This window comes from Capricornis sumatraensis, chromosome 1, assembly GCF_032405125.1.
Source record: "Capricornis sumatraensis isolate serow.1 chromosome 1, serow.2, whole genome shotgun sequence".
Classification (NCBI taxonomy): Eukaryota; Metazoa; Chordata; class Mammalia; order Artiodactyla; family Bovidae; genus Capricornis; species Capricornis sumatraensis.
The window spans coordinates 96652761-96678088 of NC_091069.1; the positions used below are offsets into that span (position 1 = coordinate 96652761).

At 40.6% G+C, this 25328-nt stretch overlaps 1 protein-coding gene across 1 annotated transcript in view; it reads right to left on the reverse strand.

The window, feature by feature from the left end:
- Positions 1 to 25328, reverse strand: part of TACR1 (tachykinin receptor 1) — a 164073-nt gene that overhangs the window by 42528 nt on the left and 96217 nt on the right. Inside the window, exon 2 of the mRNA XM_068978051.1 lies at positions 23004 to 23198. Within this exon, the coding sequence (XP_068834152.1) occupies positions 23004 to 23198 (195 nt within the window). The remainder of the gene's footprint in view (positions 1 to 23003; positions 23199 to 25328) is intronic.

Sequence of the window (25328 nt, forward strand, 5' to 3'; positions counted from 1 at the left end):
GAGGAAAAGAACAGAATGGGAAAGATGAGAGATCTCTTCAAGAAAATTAGAGATACCAAGGGAACACTTCATGCAAAGATGGGCTCAATAAAGGACAGAAATGGTATGGACCTAACAGAAGCAGAAGATATTAAGAAGAGGTGGCAAGAATACACAGAAGACCTGTACAAAAAAGATCTTCATGACCCAGATAATCACGATGGTGTGATCACTCACCTAGAGCCAGACATCTTGGAATGTGAAGTTAAGTGGGCCTTAGAAAGCATCACTATGAACAAAGCTAGTGGAGGTGATGGCATTCCAGTTGAGCTCTTTCAAATCCTGAAAGATGATGCTGTGAAAGTGCTGCACTCAGTATGCCAGCAAATTTGGAAAACTCAGCAGTGGCCACAGGACTGGAAAAAGTCAGTTTTCATTCCAATCCCAAAGAAAGGCAATGCCAAAGAATGCTCAAACTACCACACAATTGCACTCATCTCACATGCTAGTAAAGTAATGCTCAAAATTCTCCAAGCCAGGCCTCAGCAATATGTGAACTGTGAACTTCCTGATGTTCAAGCTTGTTTTAGAAAAGGCAGAGGAACCAGAGATCAAGTTGCCAACATCCGCTGGATCATGGAAAAAGCAAGAGAGTTCCAGAAAACATTTATTTCTTCTTTATTGACTATGCCAAAGCCTTCGACTGTGTGGATCACAATAAACCGTGGAAAATTCTGAAACAGATGGGAATACCAGACCACCTAACCTGTCTCTTGAGAAACCTATATGCAGGTCAGGAAGCAACAGTTAGAACTGGACATGGAACAACAGACTGGTTCCAAATGGAAAAGGAGTACGTCAAGGCTGTATATTGTCCCCCTGCTTATTTAACTTATATGCAGAGTACATCATGAGAAACGCTGGACTGGAAGAAACACAAGCTGGAATCAAGATTGTCGGGAGAAATATCAATAACCTCAGATATGCAGATGACACCACTCTTATGGCAGAAAGTGAAGAGGCACTAAAAAGCCTCTTGATGAAAGTGAAAGAGGAGAGTGAAAAAGTTGGCTTAAAACTCAACATTCAGAAAACGAAGATCTTGGCATCCAGTCCCATCACTTCATGGGAAATAGATGGGGAAACGGTGGAAACAGTGTCAGACTTTATTTTTTTGGGCTCCAATATCACTGCAGATGGTGATTGCAGCCATGAAATTAAAAGATACTTACTCCTAGATAAGTATCAACCATCTAGATATGACCAACCTAGATAGCATATTGAAAAGCAGAGATATTACTTTGGCAACAAAGGTCCATCTAGTACAAGCTATGGTTTTTCCAGTGGTCATGTATGGATGTGAGAGTTGGACTGTGAGGATAGCTGAGTGCTGAAGAATTGATGCTTTTGAAGTGTGGTGTTGGAGAAGACTCTTGAGAGTCCCTTGGACTGCAAGGAGATCCAACCAGTCCATCCTAAAGGAGATAGGTCCTGGGTGTTCATTGGAAGGACTGATGCTGAAGCTGAAACTCCAATATTTCAGCCACCTCAAGTGAAGAGTTGACTCATTGGAAAAGACTCTGATGCTGGGAGGGATTGGGGGCAGAGGAGAAGGAGACGATAGAGGATGAGATGGCTGGATGGCATCACCGACTCAATAGACATGAGTTGGTGTAAACTCCAGGAGTTGGTGATGGACAGGGAGTCCTGGCGTGCTGCGATTCATGGGGTCGCAAAGAGTCAGACATGACTGAGTGACTGAACTGACTGAACTGATTGGATCATAGAAAAAACAAGAGAATTCCAGAAAAACATCTACTTCTACTTCATTGACTATGCTAAAGCCTTTGTGTGGATCACAACAAATTGGAAAATTCTTAAAGAGATGGGAACACCAGACCATCTTACCTGTCTCTTGAGAAACCTGTATGTGGGTCTAGAAGCACCATTTAGAACCATACATGGAATAATGACTGGTTCCAAATTGGGAAAGGCATACAATAAGGCTATAAATTGTCACCCTTATTTAACTTATATGCAGAGTGTGTGTCTGTGTACTCAGTCATGTCCCACTCTTTGTGACCCCATGGACTGCAGCCTGCCAGGATCCTCTGTCAATGGAATTTTACTGGGTAGAATACTTTCGAATACAGGAGTTGCTTGCTGTTTCCTACTCTAGGGGATTTTCCTGACTCAGAGATCAAACCAGCATCTCCTGCACTGGCAGGGGGATTCTTTAACACTGAGCCACCGGGGAAGCCCTTTATGCTGATTACCTCACGTGAAATGCCAGGATGGATGAATCACAAGCTGGAATCAAGATTGCCTGGAGAAATATCAACAACCCTGGTGGCTCAGAGGTTAAAGCATCTGCCTGCAATGCAGGAGACCTGGGTTCGATCCCTGGGTCGGGAAGATCACCTGGAGAAGGAAATGGCAACCCACTCCAGTATTCTTGCCTGGAGAATCCCATGGACGGAGGAGCTTGGTGGGCTACAGTCCATGGGCTCGCAAAGAGTCGGACACGACTGAGCGACTTCACTTTCACTTTTCAACCTTCATGAAGAAGGCTGATGGCCAAAGAATTGATTCCACCAGGGCTTGGAATCTACATGTGAAGGTCCTCTTCACATTCTAAGGGCAGAATGTGAAGAGGAGAGACTCTTGGTGAAGATGAAAGAGGAGAGTGAAAAGTTGGCTTGAAGCTCAACATTAAAACAATTAAGATAATGGCATCTGTTCCCATCACTTCATGGCAAATAGAAGGGGAAAAGGTGGAAGCAGTGCCAGATTTTATTCTCTTGAGCTGCAAAATCAGTGGACTGTGATTGCAGCCATGAAATTAAAAGACCCTTGCTGCTTGGAATGAACATTATGACAAACCTTGGCAGAGTATTTAAAAGCAGAGACACGCTGATTCATGTTGATATATGGCAAAAACCATCACAATGTTGTAAAGTAATTATCCTCCAATTAAAATAAATAAATTTTTTAAAAAAAGCAGAGACATCATTTTGCTGACAAAGATCCGTATAGTCAAAGCTATGTTTTTCCAGTAGTCATATATGGATGTGAGAGTTGGATCATAAAGAAGGCTGAGCGCCAAAGAATTAATGCTTTCGAGCTGTGGTGCTGGAGAAGACCCTTGAGAGTTCCTTGGATTGCAAAGAGATCAAACTAGTCAATCCTAAAGGAAATCAGCCTTGAATATTCATTGGAAGGACTGATGCTGAAGCTGAAGCTCCAATACTTTGGCCACCTGATGGAAAGAGCTGACTCATTGGAAAAGACCCTGATGCTGGGAGAGATTCAAGACAAAAGAAGGGTGTGGCAGAGGATGAGATGATAAGATAGCATCACTGACTCAATGGACATGAATTTGAGCAAACTGGGAGATAGTGGAGGACAGAGGAGCCTGGTGTGGTACAGTCTGTGCCGTCCCAAAGAGTCAGACGTGACTTAGCCACTGCATGACAACAACGTATGAAAATAAACCTCACTACTCACAGGTACACAGACCTGGTTTTTTGAAACACCTGGGAATCTGGGCAATCATTCCCTTTCTTTGCCTGCAGTCACACTCCAGACAAGCTACAGGCAGAGTGATTTCATTTCCATTTACTCACAATCACAGTCCAGTCCCGCCTTTGTGATCACCCTGATTAAGGTTTTGTGTGTGTTCTCATTTCCTCAGTTGTGTCTGACTCTTTGGATTGCATGGACTGTAGCCTGCCAGGGTCCTTTGTCTATATAATTTTCCAGGCAAGGATATTGGAGTGAGTTACTATTTCCTACTCCAGGGGAACTTCCCGACCTAGGGATCAAACTGGCATCTCTTGTGTCTCCTGCATTGGCAGGCAGATTCTTTACCCCTAGAACATTTGGGAGGCCTTAAGGTGTTCTCGAACTGCATAGGGTCACTTTCACAGACAAGCTCCTGATGTAAAGACAGCTTCAGCGTCCTCTTTACTCTTTACTGTGGAAGCCCCCCATGGAAGTCTCAGAGGGTAACTTTATTTGTAAGAGGAAAAAGGGTGAATTGAGGAGAAGGGTGATGACTGGCTGGTACTGATCACCAGGACTTGGAATCTGCACTTTTACTCTGTGGAAGGGTGTGTGACAAGGGGGCCACATATGATGTTGGTGTTGGCTGGTAAGGTAGTAACTGTTTTGAGTCCAGTTATTAAGTGGGACTAAGGCAGAAGAAATAAAGAAACTAGAGGATATAAAGGATACAGGCATGGTGTTTGCTCACAGGTGAGAGTGTGCTATGGGTCTTTCCCTGTCTGGAGTTAGGTGAGCACCCACTGAGGCTGGTCTGGGAGGAGGGAGCAATCTGTGAGTAGACCAGGGTGACACAAGGCTCCTCTATCTGGAGACCAGTCAATGGAGGAAATGGGACAGAGAAAGAAATCCTCTGACATGTTCCTTTAACAGAATTTTTTCACAGCCTTACATGTGAATGACCACCTCTTTCCAAAAGATCTATTTCCAAATAAAGCAAGAGTCCCCAAACCCTCCTAGAGGACAATTTCTGCTGGGCAGGGTGAGGTATTTACAGAATAGGCTCTTCTCAGCTCAGCTTTGAGGCCCTTTCCTACTCAAGGGCTTTGAACCAAAGGCATTTTCACTCACCCTGAAATAAGGGACAACTTCACCTTTTTTTGTGTTCTATCCAAACCCAAAACAGTTCTTGAAATTATATGACATGTATAGTGTCTGAGATAAACCACCCATTTTAGAGTTTATATTATTAAGTAGTTTTTTTTTTTTTTTAAGAAAAAACACCTACTGTGTTATGCATGCATGCATGTTAAGTCTCTTCAGTAACTCTAATTATTTGCGACCCTGTGGACTGTAGCCCACCAGGCTTCTCTGTCCGTGGGATTCTCCAGGCAAGAATACTGGAGTGGGTTGCCATTTCCTCCTCCGGGGGATCTTTCCAACCCAAGAATCGAGCCTGCATCTCCTGAGTCTGCTGCATCAGCACGCAGATTCTTTACCACTAGGGCCACCTGGGAAGCCCAGGTGTTATACTATCTTCTAAATGAAAGAAAGTGTCAAAATATTTTAACAATCCATGCCCCTATTGCCTGTGTGCTTCTGCTGAATGCCAGTCCAGCTCACGAGGAGCACCCAGCTTATTTGCAAGATAAGAAACTACCAACACAGGTGTTGCCAGGTGCTGTCATAAAGTGTTGTTGCTAAGGAGAAAAACTGACAACAGGGTTCTTTTGTCATTTTTGTTCCCTGAAACTCTAGCCTCTAGCAAGAACCCTGTTAAGTCTCTTAACTCTTCTCTGCTTTTAATAAGCTGTCTAAGTTGGCAATAACTTTCCTTCCAAGGAGCAAGTGTCTTTTAATTTCATGGCTGCAATCACCATGTGCAGTGATTTAGGAGCCCCCCAAAATAAAGTCAGCCACTGTTTCCATTGTTTACCCAACTATTTGCCATGAAGTCATGGGACCAGATGCTATGATCTTAGTTTTCTGCCATAAGGGTGGTGTCATCTGCATGTCTGAGATTATTGATATTCCTCCCAGCAGTCTTATTCCAGCTGTGCTTCATCCAGTCCAGCATTTCTCATGATGTACTCTGCATATAAGTTAAATAAGCAGGGTGACAATATACAGCCTTGACGCACTCCTTTCCCAATTTGGAACCAGTCTGTTGTTCCATGTCCAGTTCTAACTGTTGCTTCTTGACCTGCATACAAATTTTTCAAGAGGCAGGAGGTCTGGTATTCCATCTCTTGAAGAATTTTCCACAGTTTGTTGTGATCCACACAGTCAAAGGCTTTGGCATAGTCAATAAAGCAGAAGTAGATGATTTTCTGAAACTCTTGCTTTTTTGATGATCCACCAGATGATGGCAATTTGATCTCTGGTTCCTCTGCCTTTTCTAAATCCACCTTAAACATCTGGAAGTTCACGGTTCATGTACTGTTGAAGTCTGGCTTGGAGAATTTTGAACATTACTTTGCTAGAGTGTGAAATGAGTGCAGTTGTGTGGTAGTCTGAGCATTCTTTGAAATTGCCTTTCTTTGGATTTGGAATGAAAACTGACATTTTCCAGTCCTGTGGCCACTGCTGAGTTTTCCAAATTTGCTGGCATGCTGAGTGCAATACTTTCACAGCATCATCCTTTAGGATTTGAAATAGCTCAACTGTAATTCCATCACCTCCACTAGCTTTGTTCCTAGTGATGCTTCCTAAGGCTTTCTAAGGCCCACTTGACTTCACATTCCAGGATGTCTGGCTCTAGGTGAGTGATCACGCCATCGTGATTGTCTGCATTGAGAAGATCTTTTTTGTATAGTTCTTCTGTGTATTCTTGCCACCGTTTCTTAATATCTTCTGCTTCTGTTAGGTCCATACCATTTCTGTCCTTTATTGTGCCCATCTTTGCATGAAATGTTCCCTTGGTATCTCTAATTTTCTTGAAGAGATGTCTAGTCTTTCCCATTCTATTGTTTTCCTCTATTTCTTTGCATTGATTGCTGAGGAGGGCTTTCTTATCTCTCCTTGCTATTCTTTGGAACTCTGCATTCAATGGGTATATCTTTCTTTTTCTCCTTTGCCTTTCACTTCTCTTCTTTTCATAGCTGTTTGTAAGGCCTCCTCAGACAACCATTTTGCCTTTTTGGATTTCTTTTTCTTGGGAATGGTCTTGATCTCTTCCTCCTGTACAATGTCATGAACCTCCATCCATCATTCTTCAGGCACTCTGTCTATCAGATCTAATCCCCTGAATCTATCTGTCACTTCCACTGTATAATTGTAAGGGATTTGATTGAGATCATACCTGAATGGTCAAGTGGTTTTTCCCACTTCCTTCAATTTAAATCTGAATTTGGCAATAAGGAGTTCATGATCTGAGCCACAGTCAGCTCTCAGTCTTGTTTTTGCTGACTGTATAGAGCTTCTCCATCTTTGGCTGCAAAGAATATAATCAATCTGATTTCGGTGTTGACCATCTGGTGATGTCCATGTGTAGAGTCTTCTCTTGTGTTGTTGGAAGAGGGTGTTTGCTATGACAAGTGCATTCTCTTGGCAAAACTCTATTAGCCTTTGCCCTGCTTCATTCTGTACTCCAAGGCCAAATTTGCCCATTACTCCAGGTATTTCTGACTCCCTGCTTTTGCATTCTAGTCCCCTACGATGAAAAGCACATCTTTTTTGAATGTTAGCTCTAGAAGGTGTTGTAGGTCTTCACAGAGCCATTCAACTTCAGCTTCTTCAGTGTTGCTGGTTGGGGCATAGACTTGGATTACTGTGATATTGAATGGTTTGCCTTGGAAATGAACAGAGATCATTCTGTCATTTTTCAGATTGCACCCAAGTACTGCATTTCGGACTCTTTTGTTGACTATGATGGCGATTCCATTTCTTCTAAGGGATTCTTGCCTACAGTAATAGATATAATGGTCATCTGAGTTAAATTCACCCTCTCCAGTCCATTTTAGTTTGCTGATTCCTAAAATGTCAATGTTCATTCTTGCCATCTCCTCTTTGACCACTTCCAATTTGCTTTGATTCATGGACTTAACATTCCAGGTTCCTGTGCTATATTGATCTTTACAGCATTGGACTTTACTTCCATCACCAGTCACATCCACAACTGGGTGCTGTTTTTGCTTTGGCTCCATCTCTTCATTCTTTCTGGAGTTATTTCTCCACTGATCTCCAGTAGCATACTGGGCACATACCACCTGAGGAGTTCATCTTTCAGTATCCTCTCTTTTTGCCTGTTCATACTGTTCATGGGGATCTCAAGGCAAGAATACTGAAGTGGTTTGCCGTTCCCTTCTCCAGTGGACCATGTTTTGTCAGAACTTCCCACCATGACCTGTCTGTCTTGGGTGGCCCTACATGGCATAGCTCATAGTTTCACTGAGTTAGACAAGGCTGTGGTCCATGTGATCAGATTGGTTAGCTTTCTGTGACTGTGGTTTTCAATCTGTCTGCCCTCTGATGGAGAAAGATATGAGGCTTATGGAAGCTTCCTGATGGGAGACACTGACTGAGGGGGAAACTGGGTCTGGTTCTCATGGGCGGGGCCATGATCAGTAAATCTTTAATCCAATTTTCTTTGAAGGGCAGGGCTGTGTTCCCTCCCCGTTATTTGACCTGAGGCCAAACTACAGGGGAGGTAAAGAAGATAATGGTGACCTCCTTCAAAAGGTCCCCTGCAGGCACTGCTACACTAAGTGCCCCCCACACTGCAACAGGCCACCACTGACCCACACCTCCACCAGAGACACTTGGACACTCCTGGGCAAGTCAGGGTGAGGTTCTTGTGGGGTCACTTCTCCTTTCTCCTGGGTCCTGGTGTGCACAGTGTTCTGTTTGTGCCCTCCCAGAGTCTGTTTCCCCAGTCCTGTGTAAAAGTGAAGTAGCTCAGTCATGTCTGACTTTTTGAGACCCCATGGACTGTGTAACCTACCAGGCTCTTCTGTCCATGGGATTTTCCAGGTAAGAGTACTGGAGTGGGTTGCCATTTCCTTCTCCAGGGGATCTTCCTGACCCAGGGATCGAACCTGGGTCTCCCACATTGCAGGCAGACACTTTACCATCTGAGCCACCCTTCCATGCTTCTTAACTCTGAAGTCCTGTTAACAGTCCATCAGGATCTCTTAGGAATACTCTGCCTTGTTGGGGAGACCGAACGCAAATTTCGTGATTCTATAGAATGTAACGCAACTCTATAGAATGCAACTTTATAAAAAGTAACATGACTTTGCAGAATGTGGCTGATTTTCCCAGGTAGACTGGCCCTGGAACCTGTATCATTTTGAAATGTTTCCACCCAGTATGGGGAAACAGGAATTTTTGTAAAAATAGCTATTGAGGAACGCACTGACACAAATGCAATATGACCCAGATTTCTCTTTAAAGTTCCCCCACAGATTTCTGTTTTAAAATTAGAAATAACATTATTTTATTCGCCTTATTCATTAATAACAAACAATATTTTCAGGCAAGATGGTAGCTTCAAATTGTAGTCTCTATGCTGCTGTCTGCCATACAGTGGCCAGGCTGATTTGGAGTGTGTGTGTGCAGGATTAGTCTTTCTGCATGGAATGCTTTAGTACTAATAAGGCTGGAGAGCATCTATATGTGTACTGCAAGTGGATGACCAACTTGGTGTTGCTTGCCTGGAATTTTCCTGATTTTAAAATGAAAAGTCCTACATTCAGGGAAACCCCTCAGTTCTAGACAAATGAGTATGGTTGTTCACCCTAGATTTAGGGTTGCTGTGAGCCTGTTCCTTTTCCCAGCTGTCCCCTCTTTCACGGGCTATAATAGGGCTGATTGTACATGATTTCAAATCCATTCCTTTGAGTCAAAACATTGTCCTGTATTAAAATGTAAGCATCTTTGAGAGAGGTGACCCATTAAACTACTAAAGCTGGAAGCAGCATTCTACACAGCTAATCACTCCCTCCTCTTGAAACAGTTGTCTTCTTCCTCATGGAGATGCAAATTAAGGTCACAACAAGATAGCATTTTATGTTTACTAAATGTAAAAAATAGAGAAGGCAAAAAATAAAGAAGTCTGATAATACCAAGTGTTGACAAGGACATGGAACACTAGGAATTTTATGTACTGCTGGTGGGTACATAGGTTGGTACACCTACTTTGAAAAATAATTATCATATAAATATTCTCTTATAAAGTTGAACATGTGCAAACTGAAGTTAGTTTCACTCTAAGATGCCCTAGAGAAACTCATCTATACTTGGGCCTCAGGAATCATTCACAATAATTTCAGAGTAAAAAAATACTGGAAACCACCTAAGTAATAACAATTAAGAGAATGGATGAATGAATTACGGAGTACTTATATAGGAGACAGGGCTTCCCGGGTAGCTCAACTGGTAAAGAATCCACCTGCAACGTGGGAGACCTGGGTTCCATCGCTGGGTTGGGAAGAGCCCCTGGAGGAGGGTATGTCAACCCACTCCAGTACTCTTGCCTGGAGAATCCCCATGGACAGAGGAGCCTGGTGGGCTACATGGGGTTGCAAAGAGCCAGACAGAGCTGAAGCCACTGAGCACACACACAGGAGACAATATGGAGAGTTCAGGAAAAGCTCCCAGGAGCATAATCCATTAACAGTCCATCCTCTTTTCTTTCTTGGTTTTATGTGCTCTTTTTTTTTTTGGTCTCAGCTCTATGTTCATCTCTTTCCTCCAATAATCAAACGACATCAACCAACTCAGATTGGAAAGCTCACCCACATCTACTGCATTGCCCCTTCTGGAAAGTCTGGATTTTAACCTGGGCCTCCTGATAGCAAGTGAACCACTGCTCTGTTGGTGCAACTGCTATCATTAGAGCAGGGAAATGTTCCCAACTGGGAGTGAGAAGGGCTCCTTAGATCACCCAAGGAAGGCCTCTGACCACCACCAAGGAGGAAAGAACAGAGATTACTCGTTTGAAGTGCTTAGCATAGTGCCTGACTCATATAAGAGCTTGACAAAAACTTAATGTCATTCAAACTAATACGGTTTCCATTTCTCTTAGTTTCCCTTTGCCTCCACTTTGTTATTTTCCTCTCTATGAAGACTCTTTTTCTAGGCAAAATGTCCAAAGACATCTTGGTTTGCTTTTCTACGTTCTGCTCCAATATGTTCCAATTACACTGTCTACGCCACTTCCCAAATCATGGAGGGAGCACAGAGATGCAACCAGGGCCCTAGTCGGGATGTATTCAGGGGAAATGAGGGTCCTCTTCGAGCATCAAAAAAGCAAATAGGAACTCTACATGCTTTTCAAACCGTAAATATTCTTTGGCTTCATTTGTTCCTTTCCTGATACTCATACTGTGTGCAAAACGTTTAGCACCATGACTTGTCTCCTGTAGCTTCTTAGTGAGAGTTCTTTTTTCTTGTTTTGTAGTTCTTACACTACCTACCATATTTTTAATCTATTTAATAACAAATTCTGAAGATTCTCAGGATTATTATGGGGAAAATAAGGCAAAATAATTCTAATGTTCATGTAAAGTGAGCATAAACATTGAGTCTTATGCCCACGAATTCTCTGACAAATGTATTAAAGCATCAAAATCCTGCCTTACCAAACAAGATAAAATATTTGCAAATCATATACCCATCAAGGGGTTAATATCAAAAATATATAAGGAACACATACAATTCAATGTAAAAAAATGTGATTAAAGAATGGTCAGAGGACCTAAATAGACATTTTTTTTTCAAAGAAGTCATACAGCTGGCCAACAGGCATATAAAAAGATGTTCAACATCAATAATCATCAGGGAAATGCAAATCAAAACCACAGTGAGATAACAGCTAATGCCCATTAGAATAACTGGTATCAAAAAGGCAAGAAATAGCAAGTGTTGGAGAGGATGTGGAGAAAAAGTCTTGTGCACTATTGGTGGGAATGCATATTGGTGCAGCCACTATGGAAAACAGAATGGAACTTCCTCAAATGAAATAAAAGTAGCAATCCACTTCTGGGTGTATATCCAAAGAATATGAAAACTTTTACATTTCCTAAGCCATTGTGTCACCTCAGGCAGGTTATTGCAACACCAAGTTCAGGGCAGGTTGTTAGAAGTTGGTGTCATTATCTATTTATTTATCAATCTACTTATTAAAGTAGTGTTGATTTATGATATTATACTAGCTTCAGGGGTAGAGCATAATGATTCAGTAGCTTTAGAATATTTTATGCTCCATTATAAATTATTACCATAGATAATGGCCATAGTCCCTGCACTATACAATAGATCCTTGTTGCTTGTCTATTATATTTAATATAGTAGTTGGTACATATAGTAATTCATATCTGTTAAGCCCATACTTCTAATTTATCCTTTCTCCCTTCCCTCTCCCCTTTGGTAATCATTAGTTTGTTTTCTATGTTTGTGACAGAAGCTGGTTTTGAAGTAGTTAAGCTGATCTGTCCACAGATCACAGCATTAGAGAAAGTAGTTACTCTTCAACCTATTACTCACCTTTCAGGATTGAGACAAAGATAATCCTTACTGAATTTAGAAATCAAAATGGGATTATAGCTTTATGCAGGTCAGGAAGCAATAGTACAGTTAGAACTGGACGTGGAACAACAGACTGGTTCCAAATAGGAAAAGGAGTACGTTAAGGCTGTATATTGTCACCCTGCTTATTTAACTTCTATGCAGAGTACATCATGAGAAACACTGGGCTGGTAGAAGCACAAGCTGGAATCAAGATTGCCAGGAGAAATATCAGTAATCTCAGATATACAGATGACACCACCCTTATGGCAGAAAGTGAAGAGGAACTAAAAAGCCTCTTGATGCAAGTAAAAGAGGAGAGTGAAAAAGTTCGCTTAAAGCTCAACATTCAGAAAACAAAGATCATGGCATCCGGTCCCACCACTTCACGGGAAATAGATGGGGAAACAGTGGAAACAGTGTCTGACTTTATTTTTGCGGGCTCCAAAATCACTGCAGATGGTGACTGCAGCCATGAAATTAAAAGATGCTTATTCTTTGGAAGAAAAGTTATGACCAACCTAGATAGCATATTCAAAAGCAGAGACATTACTTTGCCGACTAAGGTCCGTCTAGTGAAGGCTATGGTTTTCCAGTAGTCATGTACGGATATGAGAGTTGGACTGTGAAGAAGGCTGAGCGCCGAAGAATTGATGCTTTTGAACTGTGGTGTTGGAGAAGACTTGAGGGTCCCTTGGACTGCAAGGAGATCCAACCAGTCCTTTCTGAAGGAGATCAGCCCTGGGATTTTTTTTGGAAGGAATGATGGTAAAGCTGAAACTCAAGTACTTTGGCCACCTCATGCGAAGAGTTGACTCATTGGAAAAGACTTTGATGCTGGGAGGGACTGGGGGCAGGAGGAAAAGGGGACGACCGAGGATGAGATGGCTGGATGGCATCACTGACTCGATGGACGTGAACCTGAGTGAACTCCGGGAGTTGGTGATGGACAAGGAGGCCTGGCCTGCTGCGATTCATGGGGTCGCAAAGAGTCGGACACGACTGAGCGACTGAACTGAACTGAACCGAATAGCATAAATATTTATAGGAGCATAATGCATACTTCAAATAGCTAAATCCCTGAATGTCTTTTTGTTGAAATGAGGAAGAAAAATGCAGTACTCAGTAACTCTATCTTGAGAAAACAGCTAAATTCCCCAAGGGCACACAGAGCACATGCATAGAAACGCACTCATATACACACACCATCATCGTCTCCATTGAGCGCTCATCATTGATATACGCAGGAATAGCTATTCGCTTGGACTTTCAGTATTTGCAAAATTACTCATCCATTGGGCCAGTTACAGCTACACTTTACAATATTTCTAACTCAGAACTTTAGAAATTATTGAATTGCCCACCATACCATAGCATTATTAGCTGGCTCAGAAAGATGATGGGCTGTCTAGAGTCATTTCTTGGTTTAGGGAGGAAAACTTTTAACTCTAGAAGACAAAAGACCAGACCTTCTATTTTGGCTCTTCTATTCACTAACCTGTGAGTCTGAATAAGTGTTTCATTGTTTCATACTTCTAGACAGAAATAATAGAAGTATTCTTTACCTCTTAGGATTGTTGTAAAGATATATGGAAGTAACCAATGTCACCAACCAGACCACCTTACTTGCCTCCTTGAAACCTGTATATAGGTCAAGAAGCAACAGTTAGAACCAGACATGGAACAAGGGACTGGTTCCAAATTGGGAAAGGAGTACATCAAGGCTGTATATTATCACCCTGCGTATTTAACTTATATGCAGAGTACATCATTTGAAATGCCAGGCTGGATGAAACAGAAGCTGGAAGTAAGGTTGCTGGGAGAAAAATCAATAACCTTAGATATGCAGATGACACCACCTTAACAGCAGAAAGCGAAGAGGAACTAAAGAACCTCTTGATGACGGTGAAAGAGGAGAGTGAAAAAGCTGGCTTAAAATTCAGCATTCAAAATACGAAGGCATCTGGTCCCATCACTTCATGGCAGATAGATGGGGAAACAATGGAAACAGTGAGAGACTTTATTTTGGGGGGCTCCAAAATCACTGCAGATGGTGACTGCAGCCATGAAATTAAAAGATGTTTGCTTCTTAGAAGAAAAGCTATGACAAACCTAGACAGCATATTAAGAAGCAGAGACATTTTGCTGATAAAAATCCATGTAGTCAAAGCTATGGTTTTTCCAGTAGTCATGTATAGATGTGAGAATTGGACCATAAAGAAGGCTGAGCACCGAAGAATTGATGCTTTTGAACCTTGGTGTTGGAGAAGACTCTTGAGAGTCCCTTGGACTGCAAGGAGATCCAACCAGTCCATCCTAAATGAAATCAGTCCTGAATATTCATTGGAAGGACTGATGCTGAAGCCGAAGCTCCAATACTCTGGGCACCTGATGTGAAGAGTCGACTCAATGGAAAGGACCCTGATGCTGTGAAAGACTGAGGACAGGAGGAGAAGGGGGTGACAGAGGATGAGATGGTTGGATGGCATCATTGACTCAATCAACATGAGTTTGAGCAAACTCCAGCAGACAGTGAAGGACAGGGAAGCCTGGCGTGCTGCAGTCCATGGGGTTTCAAAGAGTAGGACATGACTGAGGGACTGAACAAGAACAAAAGTCTAAAATCAGATGATTTTTAAATTTTCTTCACAGAATATCTATTTCCTAATTTTCTGAGTTTTGTTTTTGTTGTAAAGAAGATGTGTTATTCACTTTAATTTTCTTAAGGATTATTGCTGAGATAAGCTATTTTTATTTAATAAATATTATATTTTAACTAATTTATTTTTGTCATTTATTGAGGCAAATATATAATACTTCCCTTTGACCAATTAATTTGATAAAATAAAATAACAATTTCCTGATAACTTACTCACCTTATTTGCTGGAAAAGTCACTCTCAAAAAATAAAACATTGCTAGTTTAACATAATTTTGAATTTTTGGTGTGAATCTTATATCTATAGTTTGTAATGAAATTAAGCTGAATGTTTATTTTGGGGTCTTACATTTTACATTTAGATCATAGAAATTAGCAAGTTGTCCATATGGTTCTGAACTCATGAAGAGCTTATGAGGTATTTAAAAGAAACTGCACGGATTTTGATTCCATTGCCTTTTGTAAATGTAACTTTGTAGCAGTATTTTCATTCCTCTTCTCTCAAGCTGCGTCAGTGTGATTATTTACAGGTTTGCAGAAAATAGTGCATTTTATCTTACACTCAAATATGCATTTAGACCTGGTTTTGGTTTCTCTTTCCCAGTAAGTTCAGCAGCCTCTGGAAACTTATCATGACAGCACAAAAAGAATCCCAAATTTGGTGGTCCTATCTTTTTCAGGTATACTTTCTCCTCCTAATCAGGGATTGCCATGTTTTGCCCCATGGTGGCTGCTGCGTCCTCTTTGTCTCTATCTGTGCACTCTCAACCAGCAGCGAAATATATGGCAGTTTTATGACAACCTTTCTAGTTTCTACATTAATGTAGACTTCTCTTTCTCCTCCTTCTATAGCTGTTCTTTTCTGGGAGTCAGAGTTAAAGGCTTGTTTTCATGCAACTCTTTCCCCCTAAAACATCAATGCACTATTCATTATTGAATTAACTGCTTTCCATCAACATTGGTGACAACACCAGGAATGCTGGGCTGTATAAATGTAGTGGGTGTCAGGGAGGAGATTAATCATAGCAGCTAGAATAAACAATCCTGGAACCACAAACATGCTGACACCCTTTTGGCCGAGGACTTGAGTAGCTTGGCAAAGAAGCTACAATTTTTTTTCACATTATTTCACATTTGTGAAATAATGAAGAATGTGGAAAGTCAGGGAGTAACATCACAGGTACTTTTTCCAGTATTCTTTCTTTCCTTTTTATTCTCTATCAATTAGTTGATTTTTAATTTTCAATATTGTTAATGAAAGTAAAGAATATGTATAAAAATAAAAATGTCAGGTAAGTTGATGAGTCATGTCATACAAAAGACCAAATACTATAAATGAAGACAGTCTTCTGTTATCATCGGTTCTAATAGAGAATTATATTAGAGTTAATATATCCACATTCATAAACATTTCCACAAAATCTTCAGGGAATTAGAGTCATTAAAGTGATGCTGTTTTCTGACACAGCTTCCCTTTTCAGAACTAATGACGATATTTGGAATCCAGAATAGCCACATCTTACTTCATGCTAAAGCTTTACCACAAAGTTATGTGTTAAGAAATTTAATTAACAGGAAATGACATATAACCAATATTATAAATGATTCAGGGAAGCTGAAATTCCCCAGGCTATCTAAATCTCATTCTGTGGGGGTATATTTCTCATTTTTCATCCATATTTCTTGGCCGTGTTGGTGACCCTCTGATGAAGAGTCCTCAATCATCTTCCTTGTCCTCAGGGGTATTGCCTATAACCCTACAGGGCCATGGCAACTTGACAGCCTGTATAGCATCCTCAAGAGTGTGCTTGGGTCCAAATAACTTTGAAAATTACTGAATTTGCATTTTGCAAAGCCAAATATCTCATCTTTATACTTTCTTTTCTTTCTACTGTGCTTTTTTTTTCTCCAGCAAGAAGAATCACATTTGGTTACCCATGAAATTTTTCTTCCTCACCAGTCAATCACTCCATCATTATAGAAGTTCCTACGTAGTATCACAGTTTCACTAGAGGGGCCACAGCTACCAGCTTGCTAAAATTATGGCAGGAATCAATTGTAAACTATGAAAATATTGCATTAATAATAAGCCTAAGACTTCACTTTCATGAATGTTAGAATGTTTGAATAACATTCTGTAGTTGCAGATTGTAGATATAAACAGTGATGGCAGAGGACATTAAACCTGTCCCTGCAGGGATCTAAGGATATAGCTAGAAGCAGCATACTTATGAAGTTTGCTGTTTTATTTTACTAGTCAGCTATGAGAAGCCACTGGAGTAATCAATTTTCATAGCAGTTTAGCTAACAAAACTATTATTTACATATGCACACACACGTATATTCACATCAAATTGTAGAAACATGTTTAATGACATATGAAAATAATAGGAAATTTTTTATGATATGGTAAATGAATTAAGCAGATTATAAGATAAATATACAAATGACTCAAATTATGAAAAAATTCAACCCCACTCCTAATAAGAAACATGCACTTTTAACTTTCAGTTCAGTTCAGTCACTCAGTCATGTCTGACTCTTTGCGACCCCATGAATCGCGCATGCCAGGCCTCCCTATCCTTCACCATCTCCCGGAGCTTGCTCAAACTCATGTCCATCAAGTCAGTCATTCCATCCAACCATCTCATCCTCTGTCATCCCCTTATCCTCCTGCCTTTAACCTTTCCCAGCACCAGGGTCTTTTCAAATGAGTCAGTTCTCCGCATCAGGTGGCCAAAGTATTGGAGCTTCAGCTTCAGCACCAGTCTTTCCAGTGAATATTCAGGATTGATTTGCTTTAGGATTGACTTTTTTGGTCTCCCTGCTGTCCAAGGGGCTCTCAAGAGTCTTATCCAACACCGCAGTTCAAAAACATCAATTCTTTGGTGCTCAGCCAACTTTATGGTCCAACTCTCATATTTATATATGACTACTGGAAAAACCATAGCTTTGACAATATGGACCTCTGTCAGCAAAAAAAAAAATGTCTCTGGTTTTTAATACACTGTCTAGGTTTCCCATAGTTTTTCTTCCAAGAAGCAAGCATCTTTTACTTTCATGGCTGTAGGCACTGCCTGCAGTGATTTTGGATCCCAAGAAAATAAAATGTATCACTGTTTCCATTGTTTCCCCATCTATTTGCCAGGAAGTGATGGGACCGGATGTCATGATCTTCGTTTTGTGAATGTTGAGTTTTAAACTAGCTTTTTCACTCTCCTCTTTTACCTTCATTGAGAGGACTTTTAGTTCCAGGAAATGGCAACCCATTCCGGTATTCTTGCCTGGAAAATCCAATGGATGGAGGAGCTTGATAGGCTACAGTCCACGGGGTCGCAAAGAGTCGACATGACTAAGCGACTTCATTTTCACTTTCACTTTTCTCTTTCTGCCATTAAAGAGATGTCATCAGCATGTCTGAGGTTATTGATATTTTCCCAGCAATCTTGATTCCAGCTTGTGCTCCGTCCAACCCAGCATTTCACATGATGTATTTTGTATATAAGGTAAATAAGCAGGGTGACAATATGCAGGCTTGACATACCCCTTTTCCAATTTGGAGCCAGTTCCTGTGCTGTTGTAACTATTGCTTCTTGACCTGCACACAGGTTTCTCAGGAAGCAGGTAAGGTGGTCTGATATTCCCATCTCTTCAAGAATTTTCCACAGTGTGTTGTGATCCACACAGTCAAAGGCTTTAGCATAGTCAATGAAGCAGAAGTGGTTGTTTTTCTGGAACTCTCTTGCTTTTCCTATGATCCAATGGATATTGGCCATTTAGAAGCTCTTTATGATCTCTTATGGAAAAGATCTCTAAGATATATTAAGTTAAATAAAAAACAGGGTACAGAACAATATACATGATAAGCTTAATTTGTGTTACAAAAATGGCAACAATCTATATTTGTGTCGACCTGTATGTACACAAGACACTTCAAAAGAAACTAAGAACAATAATGCCCTGGATGGAAATTCATCAAAATGTTTGAGCCTTTATAAATGATGGGAATACAGGTAATTAAAGAAATTGTTAGAATTTTCACCATACTCTCTAATTTACTCGTAAAGTTTTAAATGATTTCCAAGGAAGATTAACCAAGGTTATGTGTAACATTTTGTAATCCAGATGTATGTGCTTATGAATAATAGCAGCAGGGGATGAGTACTATGGAGGGCCTATGGGCTTGTTCTCTTATTAACATTGTCACATCCCTCCAAGCTCAATTATTTGTCTTAAAACCCTTAGACCAATTGGAAAAACTCCAAATCTCTGCAACATAGGAGTCAGCAAGGCAAAATGCAAGTAAACGTGAGAATGAAGTAGGCCCATTGACACTTTGGCTTATCCAGAGATGAGTACCTATGATTGTCACTCCCATCAAAGCCCCACACCTTAGAAGAAATTTCTTATGGAGGAAATTTAGGGATTATCCCCATGGAAGCAGTTTCTTGAGAGTTTGTAAAGCGACTGCCTTTGAATAGCATTCAATTTTAAGTTAAATAAAAATGAAACATACATTTCATAGGACTTCCTTTGTGTTCCAATGGCTAAGACTCCTGTGATCCCAATGCAGGGGGCCCAAGTTCAATCCCTGGTCAGGGAACTAGATCTCACCTGCTGCAACTAAGAGTTTGCATGCTGCAACTAAAGATTTATGCTGCCAAATAAATAAATATTTTTAAAAATGAAACATACTTCCAGAAAAAGTGCATAAACCAAACTTCCTGCTATTATGAGAAATTTTAAAGCAAACGCTCATGCTACTACCTATCACTGAACTGAAGAAACATGCCATTTCCTCAGAAGCACTTCCACGTGTCCCTTCTTGATCACATTTCTTTCCTTCCCTTGAGAGGTAATCACAGTCTTCACTTTCATGGTGACTACTTCTTTGCTTGAAGCTGTAGTATTGCTACCTATTTATGGAATTAATAGTTTCTTCTTTTCTAAATACCACAAAATGTTTTCCAATGTGGCTTCATCAATGTATGCTGCTGCTGCTAAGTCACTTCAGTTGCGTCCGACTCTGTGTGACCCCATAGCTGGCAGCCCATCAGGCTCCTCCGTTTCTGGGATTCAACAGGCAAGAATACTGGAGTGGGTTGCCACTTCCTTCTCCAATGCATGCATGCACGCTAAGTCGCCTCTGTCATGTCCGACTCCGTGCAACCCTATGGACAGCAGCCTACCAGGCTCCTCGGTCCACAGGATTCTCTAAGCAAGAATACTGGAGTGGGTTGCCATATGCTTCTAGCAGTCTACAATAGGTTCTTCACCAAAAGTTCTAAATGCTTAGCTTAGTCAGACTTCTGAACATTTGTGAGTCTAATGAGTAGGCAGGAAAGTTTCATTATGGTTTTAATTTGCATTTCACTGGTGACAAATGAAGTTTTGTGCCTCCTCATAAATTAATTGGTCATTTAGATATCTCTTTTTGTGAGGCACATGTTCAACACTTTTGCCCATTCTTTTATTGGGTTATCTTTCTTTAAAAGTGTTTAATTTAATCCATGTATTAATAAGAGTCTAAATGATAAATGATCAGGGTTAGAGGTTAACCATGCTGCCAGAAGGCAAATGTAGCAAACTAAGATTTTCACAAATTCTTTTAGTATAATTATGTGGCAGAAGTTATTCATCAGACAAGATGGGCCTAGACATTTGCCCACCACACGGTCTGCTGCCGTTCTGCCCACCATCTGCCAATGACATGTACTCAGATCAATAAGTGATGGTAACTGCAGCAGATAACATTCACTAGATTCTTTGCAATGTGTGTGGCACCAGCTAAGCACGTATCTTAATTACTTCTCTCAACACCTCTATATGGACTATACTATTAGTCTTAGAAGCTTGAATAACTTGACCATTATGACTCAGTTTGAGAGTGATATAGCTGGAAGTTGATCCCTCATTTAACTGGAGCCTATGCTCTTACCCTAATTATTACTTTGTCTCAAAGCAAAGTTTCCTTCAGGTTTCAAATTTGGAATTATCATGTATTGTGGAAATTGCAATCATTAGTTTTAATAGAAGAGAAAAGAATATAACTATGTGCTTAGTTTAGAACTGGTAAAATTTAAGTTGCCTAAAAATATATCATAATACATTATGGCAGATACTGACAAAAACAACATAGGTTGGCAGAAAGCTTACAGTTATGTTTGTAAGACAATATGTGCATGGCAAATATGGACTCTTTCAACTTGTTACTGCATCTGTAAACATTTTATTCATCTTGAATAGATAAAATTAAGATTAAGATATAATTAGATAAGATATAATTAGATTAAGATTCTCTTAATCTAGCCTCATATTTTAGGTTAAAATTATAAAATAAACAATAGCAGCAAACCTAACCATAAGTCCAATAGCAGTTACCCTAAATTCTTGAAAGGTAACTTGAAAAGACGGCCTAAGACATTGAGTCTCAGAGGGACTTTCTATTCATTAGTAAGCATAAAACAGCGAAGTGTTTAAAGGTGATACACTAAACACTACTGTTTCGTGAATGAGATCATAGACATCTATGAGGAAAAAAACCTTTATTTCCAGGTTAAAATTTGAATTTGTTAGAAGACAGAAGAACTGTGCTTATTTGAAACAAAAAGCTGAAGAAAGGTGATCAGACTTTGAAAAGATCACAAGAGCTAAGAACTGAACTCCAGTTCGTGAAGTTGATGGCAGTTTCTGAAGCAGTTTATATAAAGAGCTTTACTTCAGAGGGCCACCCCACCTTTGAGGGAACCTTCTGGCTTGAACATGTTCGTGGGTCCTGAACAGCTTGTGAAGCTATGCTCTTTCTCCTGCTGTGACTCTGCTCAGGCTCGCAGTTTCATTTGGAAGAAAAATGTTCACTATCTCCTAGGCTGAGTGTTAATCCTCCCACTGCTTGATCACTTAAATCCCACTGTCTGTGTCTGGAAGGCAAAGTCTGAGCTTTCCATATTGCTTTCTGGTAGGCCACAGTTCAGGGTTCCATGGAACAGGTGCAGCAGTGTAACTCTGTGTGCAACAGGCTTTTGGACCCTCAGCATAGGGGGCCAACAGGTACAGTGTTTCATTTTACCATTTAAGAAGTTCAAAGGTCTATAACGATTATACGATCTAACGAATTTGTTTCAATAAAAGTATCTTTCATATGGCACTGAATAGCTTACAAAGTGAGAATATATTATCTTGTTTGCTGTTCAAAATGATTGTTTACTGGAAGTAGTGCCTTATTATGCTCCATTTAACAACCAGGGGAGACTGTGATCTTGCCCAGGGTCACATAGTAACTGGCAATCTTGTAATTAAACTCAGATCTTCTGGATCCTAACCAGTGGTCTTTTACAATTCCCTTAATAAACCCAAGATTGGAAAATTATAAAGATCTTTCAGAAGGAATCACATTATCAATGTGCTTTGAGTCCAGAAAACTGGTAAAATATCAATATCATATTGCTGCTCACTTGGAACAAAACAAAGAAAAGACCATTTTAATGTTGCCTCTAAGAAAAGAACTCTTGGAAAATATGCCAGAATAGCTTCAAAAAACCCTAAATGTGACCAGTCAAGTCCCTGGAAGAGAAGTAGTTCTGCCTGTTGGGGACCTGTAACTCATATGGTCTCAATGTGCTAGCCTTGCCTTCCATGCATTTCACATGCATGGGTATTTTTCCAGCTGAAAAATCCTGGAAGGTAGGTGTTTTGGTTTAGTTTTCCCCAGAGACAGATCTTGAGATAAATATTCAAGTGCAAACGACTTATTTGGAAGGAGAAATGACAGTAGGGAGTGGATATCAAAGGCTGTGTCACTGAGCCAGCTATCACCAGGGTGACTTGGAGCTTAATTGTAAGAGGAAACCCTGAACACATTAAACACACACCCCACAGAGACATCCCACCTGAAGGGTGAGGGAGCTGGCATGTTCATATGCCAACTCCTATCAGTCATTTTTTGAGAACTGCTGGGAGTAAGGGTTGGTGTTAATTCCCTCACTCTCTGGCATGCTGTGCAAGAGGGCAAAGTGGCATTCTATAGGTGAAGAAGAGATTTCAAGGCAAAGAAATGCAGACATTGGCAGGGCAAAGTAACTGGTTTTTTAGCATTCATTTGGTTCATTGGCAGGAGGAATACGGAAGTACACCCAGATGACCCAGGTCTTATATTGTAAAACTTTTCATTCAAAGCCCAGAATAGTATTTGGGACATAATAGTTCCCTCATAACTATGGAGATACCAACCTGAAATCAGAGTGGTTGTGAGAAATACTTACAGATACAAATGAAATCCTGATCAACAAAAGAACATGGAAAGAAAGAAGGAATAAGAGAAGGCAAAGAAGGCACTGGGAGCCATCTCTACTCACACTTTCTCATAAATCTTGTTGGGATGCTCTGGCCATTCGATCATGCACACCACTCTGTTGGGCATGGTCTCCGTGGTCGAATAGTAGCCCTGGGGGAAGGCCAGGAGGAGAGCCAGGATCCAGATGACACAGATGACCACCTTGGTGGCTGTGGCCGACAATCTGGGCTGGAGGGGGTGGATGATGGCCATGTACCTGGAATGGAGAAGCAAGGACAAAATTCCAGTTTGGGCACCAAAATCTGCATTAGGGATTATGCATTGTTCCTGCCCAGTGAAAAATTCCTTAGAAACCCTTTGAGTCCTGGTGATTTTTATGACTATTCTAACCTTAGGCTTTGTGATTTTTATGACATGAATGCAAAAACCTGTAAGAAAAATCAGCCAGGTGTTTTAATATTTTAGAACCCATCTGGCAATATCCAAGGAGAGACATTTTCACCCTTGTAACTCTTTTGCTAGGCACATGATGCCCCAGTATAGGTTGGTGGCTTACAGCAAAATCAGAAAAATAAGAACAATTTGTGAATTTATTCAACATAAACTCTATATCTTTTTTAGATTAAGGAATAATCGTGATAGAAATAGTAGTTTTTAAAGTCCTGGTATGACGATTTAAAAGGCTAGCAATCCTGTGCAGGTCCATACAATTTGAAGGCAAGTGAATGTGTATGAATGAGAAAGCAGTGACCTAAAGCCAACAAAAAGCAATAGTTCCTGGAGAAAACTCCACCAGTTCAGTGTGGTTAAAAAAAAGTATGCTTCATGAAAGGAAAGAGACTCTCCACCTTCTGAGACAGACACACTTTTGCATATTAAAGGCCAGGGTGGATGAAACCTTTTGTAGGAAGAGTGAAGGAAAATGAAGGATGACTTCAGGCCTAGAGCCATTTCTCCATCTCTTGCTTGGTATTGAGCACTGAATGGTGTCTTCTGAATGAGTGCCCACGTCCAGATTTGTGTGTTGCTTTTCAAATTCAGCAGAGAGCTTAGAAATAACAAATATTCCAATCAGCATTTCATATCAGTTATAATCATATCAATTGTGCCTATTGCATTTAAAAAGTCAAATACCTTTTAAAGAGTAGGTTTAGCCCAGTCCCATAACACTACTACCCTGAGCTACTGAGGTGTATGGTGGGCAGGAACCAAGCAGTTTGGGGTGGAACATAGCCCATGCTCCCTTCCCCCATGTTGTAAAGACTCCTGCCTGGAAGTCAGGAAGCTTGTTCTTGAGAGGGTGCTGACTCAAAGTAGCCACTGTCAAGTACTCCTACCTCACTGGCCTAGATACAGAGTCCTCACAGGGAGAAGAGGAGCCATGCCTCACATCCTTTCCCATCCCCTTGTTACTATTTTGCACTCTTAATACCTGCCAATAACTAATGTCTACACTAAAAAACAATTTCCTTTCTTGCAAGTCCATGGATCCATCCCTTTGGATTATGACTTATACTGCCTTTAAATTTAAGTATCCAAGAAAATCTAGGAATCATGCATTTAATTCTCTGACGTGCAGGTGTTTCTGACTTCCATGGGACTGAAAAGTCAATGGAGACAGAAGTGAGCAGACAAATAGAATAGCTGCCAGCTGGCTCCATGTAATTCTCTTTTACAGTGTTTGGAATCTAGAATCTCTAGGCTGATCCAGTTCCACCTTCCCCCAAATCCCCACCTCTGATAACCATAAATCTGATCATTTTTTTCTATGAGTTTGTTTTTGTTTGTTTTTGAAGTGTAATTGGCCTACAACACTATGTTCATTCTTGGTATACAACACTGTGATTGGATATTTGTGTGCAGTTTAAAATGATAACCTTAAGAAATCTAGTTACAACATGTCACATACAAATATATTACAAAATTATCGACTCCCCACACCATATATTTCATACCCATGTCTCTATTCTTGTTTAAATATTACAGTCATTGTGCCCCTCCTTTGCCAAACACAGTGTCAGCATGACCCTGAAAACTTTATCACCTATTTGGAAAATAAAATTATTCCTTAACAAAAAGACACTAAGGGGAGGTAGTCTTAAAGTCGGGAGAGGGTTGAATCAGAAAGAGACTTGGAAAAGATATTGTGGTGGAGGTGAGTAATAATCTATAAATCTCTGGGGATGTTTCCTTGGTTGAGCTGGTAGCTATAAAGTCTGTCACTTAGCTGCCACCTACAGAGCATCAAAAGGGCAAAAACAACTCTCAAACATGCAGTGAATCAAACATTGTTTGGCTACTTCCACAGGAGGTTCAGTGTACTGCAAACCTGATGACCTTCCATCCTTGCAGTGGTATTCTAAAAAGAATCTTGAGAAGTCTTGAA